The 7315-nt window shown below is 41.2% G+C and overlaps 1 protein-coding gene across 1 annotated transcript in view; it reads right to left on the minus strand.

Moving 5' to 3' along the window:
• Nucleotides 1–7315, minus strand: part of LOC122342176 (nuclear factor 1 A-type-like) — a 43213-nt gene that overhangs the window by 2600 nt on the left and 33298 nt on the right. Inside the window, exon 7 of the mRNA XM_043235992.1 lies at nt 2269–2403. Coding sequence (XP_043091927.1) covers nt 2269–2403 — 135 coding nt within the window. The remainder of the gene's footprint in view (nt 1–2268; nt 2404–7315) is intronic.

Below are 7315 nucleotides of genomic sequence, written 5' to 3' on the forward strand. Positions count from 1 at the left end.
ATTAACCTTTAATAACAAATAATAATAAAAATGTTATAAAATATTATAACATTATTAGCATGTTATTCTAAAACATACTAAATGAACATACTTTTTTAATGCCAATTAAATTGATTAACACTGACACTTATGCGATGCATAGAAAAGGATAGATAGATATATGGCTAGATATTTCTATTACTAAACAGTGTCACTAGAGGCAAAAGGGGCACAGGCCGGCTGCAGAGGTAGTGGGTGGCCATAAAAGTTAGTCTGAGGGGGGTCCAGCGGACACATACCTCCCAAAGCAAATATGGAAATGATAATGATGCGCTGAAAAGGAGGCAGACTCCAGCAGCTGGTTGAGCGCGGCTCCTCTGTTGCCATTGTGCTGCCACCCGCGCGTAATAGAAAAGGCTCCGGATTAGTTCCACTTTGCAAATCGTGTTGGTTCACTGATCTTTTTTTTTTTTGCTTTCCGCAACCTTTTTTCCCCACCGGCCCATTGCTGCCAACTTTCATTGAATAGTGGATTATCAAAATAATAACTAAGGTAATAATAAAGGCCCTTTTTTTTACGCAACAGGTCTCCACTTCACCCAGTTTGAATAAGGAGGAAAGAGCAAGTGTTACGAAGTGGCACGGTCGATTGAAAGGGAGGACAGATTTAGGCGGTTTTAAATATTCTTTAATGGTTTCTGAAAAAGAAGTTTTCTGGCCGCCCCACCTAACCGAGTTTGACTAACATCTCGGAAAAGAGGGAGGCCGTTTAAATCAATCATAGATTCATGGATTCAGCTTTTAAGAAGCACTCTTAAAGGGGCGACAAGCCTCGCCGTGTACGCATATTAAATCCATTTTGCGCCTTGCGTCCACGTGGGCATAAAATATTCACATGACAGCGATACCAATTCCAAGCGTCATTTAATACTAATAGCCTCACAAATTAAGTTGTGGTTTCTACTTCAAATATTCAAAGTAACCAATGCTGGAAACAGGCCATTCGGAACAATTCTGTGAGCCGTTTGGCTTTACATCCAGCAAACGAAGAATATTAATAACGGACAAAAAGCAAAAACATGTCAGTTTCCACACAAACTTTTAATTTCGCACAGAGGTTGTCAAATGCTAGACAAAAAGTGCCTTGAATGCGCAATGGAAAACTACGAACAAGCCAACAGGCCGTAAATTCGGGAGTTTATTTTCCTCACAATAACTCTCAACCACGTGAAGACAACAATATGTAGCCGCTCACTGCGCGCCTTTGGGTTTGATTAAAAACCGTCCTTATCTATGACAAAACCATTCACAGCCAGTGACAATACGGCGGTGATAACCTGATCCAGGCCTCGGTCTGATAAAGCCTCGTTCGCTGGGAAAACCAAGCCATGTGTAAGTCACACTCAGAGATCCGGTTAAGTGTTTACATTAAACATGTAAATCAAGCAGCCTGACGAAGATACACACTGCGGGCTGCACTCGTAAAGTAACTGCGCTCACGTCCTTAGCGTATTTGTCAACAGCTGTAACAAGCTACAAATATTCACCACACTTTTACCCGCGCTGCCTCAAGCCCAGTTCACACTGACAGCAAAAACACTGGGAAAAACACTTAAGCGAAACAAATCAAAATACACACAAAAACTGAGACTATGTTATATTAGCTCTAAATCAAACATACGGTATAGTCCAGATTATTAACAAATAATCATAATAATACCATTACTTTGTCAATCAAAACTTGCTAACTATGTTTACTAAATTAACATTATATATATATTAGTGGTGGGCCATGCATTTCCCACCTAGGCCTTTAGTGGCGTCCTACACAAACTAATTTGACTTCTCAATACCATCATAATGATGCCGCAGCAATAGAAACCATTAATATTAAACATGAAATGCAGCATAACAGAGAATTGCATCACAGACGGATATTTTATGTAACGTTAGTGAGAATGACAAAACTCCCAGCCCATATCCACATCACGTTCCTGCTTATTATTTGCATAACAAGCTTAACTCTACTCAAATTGGTTGCATCTCCAACTGGTGAAAACGTCTGGATGCTCTGACGCTACGAATCGCTGTCAGTGTGAACGCCCCTACATACAGAGTCCATTCAGACTTCAGGTTCACGCTCTCTCCAGTCTAGTGTTACAAGGGGACAGTGTGGGGAGTGAAGGAAAACTGGGATTTGAAGGATTGTGGGTGAACTGCTGGCTGGGAGAAGGAGCTTGGGGAAGAAGAGTGGTGCAGTTGGAGGAGGGTGGGGTGTTGGGACCTCACCTCTGGGTCCTGTAATGACAGGTCGATGATGGTGTGTGAATGCCGTTCGAGGGGAAGCGGTCTGCGAAGGCACAGGGCTGCTGAAACCAGACTTCTCTGACTTCTTTAATGTGGTAGGCGATGGCATCCCTGGCAAGAATGATTGATAAGTGCAATTTAATAACGCAAGGTCATGGAGATACAGGCTGGCGCAAAGGAGAGAGAGTGGATAGGAGGGTTGGGGTGGTTTGTTTGGGTGGGTGGGTGAGTGGATGGGGGTCAAGACAGCAGGGGAGACTGTGAGGCCCAGCGGGTGGCACAGGATACACTACATGGGGCCGAACGGTGACTCTCTCCCAGTGCAGTATGTAGTGTGCTAACGTCTCGATGTCAACAGACATGCGCACTGGGCACAACCTTTCTCAAAACGAAAGTAAGCGTTATTCTTCTTGTGTGTGATTTTGCGCATGTAAAAACAAGTCCAATTAGACTTTCGAGGATGAGCTTAAAGGAATACTCCGGGTTCGGTACAAGCTCGTTTAATAGCATAGTATTGATCACCACTAAAAAGTATTTCCAGTTGTGCCTTGTCATAACAAATCTGGGCTGCAGTGAGGCACTCATATCGGAAGTAATTTTTAAGAAACTCACTGTATACACATGTAAGCAATGTGACAATGTGTTAAAGCCACAAAACAAAGGTAAAATAACTAAACGATATTTAGAGCTCAAATTATAAACTAATTTTAACAGATTAATTAATGTGGATGCATGTGTTTTTGCTTTAATGAAAACAAGGGACGAGTCGAAATATTTCTTGTGGCAATCAACATTATTACAACGGCTAGCAGTTGAACACAGAACCCATAAAGATGCATGGTGATGTGAAAAAAATACACTTGTTATATTGTTATGCTTTTGCGTTCTCTCAAAAAAACTTTCCTTAAGACCGTTCTTTTATGAAACTTTGAGGTAACTCACAAAACATTCGTGTCTTTCTTGAAATCTTTTGAATTCCTCCAAAGAAGTTGCACTTTGAAGTTTGTTCACTGACAAACTTTTATCTGTTTACAAAATTAGCCATTTTCCCACGAAACAAAAAATGTTGTATCCTCCCACATAACACTTGTATCCTCCCACATAAAACTTATTCTGAAACATTGCATTTGTTCGCAAATTTCCCCAAGAAACTACGTTTGTCCGCAAAACTCCCAGAGAAACTTTGTTCACTCACGAAACTTTGTTAGCAAAACTTTACCATTTCACCTTTTGCATCCTTCTGTGAAACATTGTTCTCACTTTGTAAAACGTTTGCGTTCCGAGAAACTTTCCCCAAGAAACTGCATTTGTTTGCAAAACTTTGTCGTTTCCCAGAAAAAAACTTTGCGGTCATTGCAAAACATCTGCGATTTTGTGAGAATGCAAAAGCACTAAAATATAAAAAAAATTTTCCCTGTCAATTTTTTTCATCACCATGTCCTCTAAGGAGCCGTGCTGTCAAGCGTAGCTCTGAACCCGTAATATTCCTTTAAAGGCTAAACGTTTTTCAGTTGGTTCAAATTAGTGGCGATGAGTGCGAGGTTAGTTGTTAATGGTAAAAATGGCGCCTAAAAATGCAAAAACAAAACCATAAGGCCATTTTTAAAGTATCTTATGCACCTTACCCGTGGGCTAGCGGGATGAAATGACGTAGCGATGAGCGAAACAGGATGTGGTGGAGAAAAAGAAAGAGAAAGCTGAACAGACATGGAGGGAAGAGGAGTTAGGGATGCAAAGCACACAGTATTCACATTCACAGTCTGCCAGGCGGCTGTGCTTTGGCAGGGGTTAATGCGAGCAACAGTTCAGATGCACAGGCTAACATGAGCTAACTGAGAATGACTGAAGTCTGTTAGTGCATGCTCAGCCACGTTAGTTCAACTCCTCCCTCCGGCATTAGCGCTCCCATACTGCCTCGCTTCACTCTACCTCTCGCTCCGGGGTAAAAATAGACAGACGTGAGGGAAACCCATGGCCGATTAGCCGCTTGAGGTTAGGAATGCAAATTGATAAGAATGAACTGCAAATAGAAGGGGCAATTAGGAGGCACCGCTGGCCCATTTGTCACCCGGTCAAAGCATTTAGTCCATTCTTCTGCACTGGGACAGGACATAAGCGCTGGTCTTATGTCTTATTTCTCCCTGAGAGCAGTCCACTCACACCCCCGCCACCCCCGGAGGAACAAGTTCATCCAGACGTTAGCAAATGACTTTAACCAGTGCAATTCAATCATGTGTGGCTAAAGCTGTATTAATGGTTTTAGCCGGCGGCCCTCACTCTCCTCGCTCTGTCCACACATCTCATTCTGATTACATAGCAGCACTGGTGTGTGGGACGCCCCCCACAGCCTCCGATCTTGTACGGAGGCCACCGCACTTATTATGAGCCAATTATAGCTAAATGAGTCTATTTAGAGCGGTTTTACATAAAACATACTGTTTATACAGCTTATTTGATGGTGCACAGAAGTAGATTCACGCAGATTAAAAGTTTTAAATGGCATTCTATTCCAGAATTCTGAAATTGCTAAATTACGCTAAAAATATTATTATTATTAATACTATTGATATTATTTAGTATATTCAGTTATAATATGTTCAAATATTTTTTATCGCAACATAGAATTATAAATACATGACAGACATTAATATTAAATGTTTAAATATATTTAGTGCCATTTTCCATCGAAAATAATAATATTTCATTTGATTATCAACAACAATAACAACAAAAATAATAACCACACAGCTCTACGTGTTCCACTTTCAAAAAGATATATTGCGGTTATCTGCCGTATATCTAATGGGGGGGTAAAATGCGCAGGTGAATGTGTTTTGGTGCATCTCTGTGTGCGTGTGAGTGATTAGAAGTCATCCTTGGTTTCTCCAGCCCTCGCAGACTCCTTCCCCTTTCAGGCGCAAGAAAGAGAGAGAAAACAAGATGGAAAGAAAGACAGCATCTCTTCCCAGCATCAGTGACCATTAGAGAATGAATCTGATATTTAAAAAGGTCACTTCCGGTCACAGAAAGGTCAACACAGAGGTCAGCGAAACCAGGAAGAGATGTTTGCTACTTCAATACGAATGTGATAAAAGATTGTAAGGAAGAAGCCATCAAGCACATTTAGCACANACACACACACACACACACACACCGAGTGCAAAAATTCCCCATTCAGCTGTTCTCATTTTCTCCTCACACTCACAAGTTCAGCACAGAATGCTTCAGAAGATCAATTTCAATGAGTACGCTGACAGCGGTGGAAGACAGAGCGGAGTGGATACATATGGTGTCATTGGGACGGACTCATCAGATGAACGTAGAGCTCAGGGTAACCCAAACACTACTCACCCGAGACCACGACAGAGACGAGAGAGAGTCGATGACACAATAAACAGACAGAAAGTAGTGGGAAAGAGAAGGGAGTGAAGGATAATAGGATGAGAAGACAAACGTGGGGTTAAGTCACACGCATTCACTCGCTGTCACAGGCCGCTGGATAGCATCAAAAGAACATTAGCTATCGCAATAATAGCTATCGCTAATGCAGACATTAACTTATCAATATTTCGCCCTATCTTTCCAGTTTAGCACCAAATTTGGCTTAATTAGGAATTAACTTGTTAACTTTTTTAACACTAGTTTTAGCTTATCTGAAGTCACTTTCAATGTCTGTCCATAATTCTGCATGTTCAGAGGGCTGGTAAAGTCAATCAATTAAGTTTAACTTAAATAGCTTGTTGCGCAAAAATGTAATTTATCAGCGTTAATTTTCATTTATCAGTTCATCTGAAGTCGCTTCGATTGCCTGTCTATAATTTTTCATGTTTGCAGGGCAGTTGAAACCAATCGTTCCAAGTTTAGCCACAAATTCAGCATCATTAGTAGTTAACTTGCCGTGAAAAAATGCCATTTAGTTAGTGTTCATTTTGTCTTACTTATATTTTAGTTCATCTGAAGTCACTTTGAGTGCCCTTAAATCATTTTTCATGTTCACAGGGCAGCTGAGAGGGGCGTGTCTTAATTCATGTCGTTTTGTGGAAGTACGAAAATGATTAACTTCATTATTAAACGATTATTTCTAAATTTGAGAAGAAATAATTGAAATTCAAATATGATCCGATAAAATGTAACATCTTAGATAGCTAGTTGTTGCTAGTCTAAGATCTAGCCTGACCAACAAGGTCTACCAGAAGAAAATGAGGTCCATCAGCCATCTGGACAGATTTGGACCAGCTAGACACCAATTCGGAAGCTGCGTTCTTCAATTGAGCTCTGGATGTGGATCTGAGGGGGACATTTTGGTGGGGAAGTCCAAACAGAAAACAGAATGAAAGCCGTGGGCTGGCGGACAGTTGGCTTTGATTGTGTGTGTGTCTGTGTTTGCTGTGGACGGGGTCTGATGTCTCGGAGTGAGTAATGAACACTTGAAAAGGTTCTGTCAGTTGGAATCAAAGCCCGGCCGTAGTCAGCACTTTCCCTTCCGAGGCGTTATTACACGCTGGGTACTGGTCCTGGCCCGATTCTCCTCCTCCCTCCCTTCCTCAAGTCTGACAAATTGACGGAACCCAGACGGGCGAGGAGGCAATTCAGTATTGAGTGCGTCTCTCTGCTGCTCTCCATCGCTCTCGTCCTGTAGCTCCCTCCGTCCCCTCCGGCACATCAATCAGTGCTGGCCCGGACGAAGTCGGCAGTGAATCCACCCAAACTAGTCTCAAAACACACTTGCTACAATTTACAGGTGGATTATTATTTATTCAAAATATAGATATAAGTGCTGTTGCCTTGAATGTTCTTTTATGATGCAAGCAGTTACCGCAGATCTCTTGCAATAAAAGTAAAATAGAAAAAATGCAATATGTAATATATGTTGATAATTTGAGTAAATATAAAAAATTAAATAAATAAGAAAAATATGTTCCGTTTACCTACATTATTAATTTATAAAAGCAAATTTTTATATATGTATATATATATATATATTGTGACGAGCGTCCCGAGGATCGATCAGCGTTGCCCTGGGAACAAA

The sequence above is a fragment of the Puntigrus tetrazona genome, chromosome 3, assembly GCF_018831695.1.
Source record: "Puntigrus tetrazona isolate hp1 chromosome 3, ASM1883169v1, whole genome shotgun sequence".
Classification (NCBI taxonomy): domain Eukaryota; kingdom Metazoa; phylum Chordata; class Actinopteri; order Cypriniformes; family Cyprinidae; genus Puntigrus; species Puntigrus tetrazona.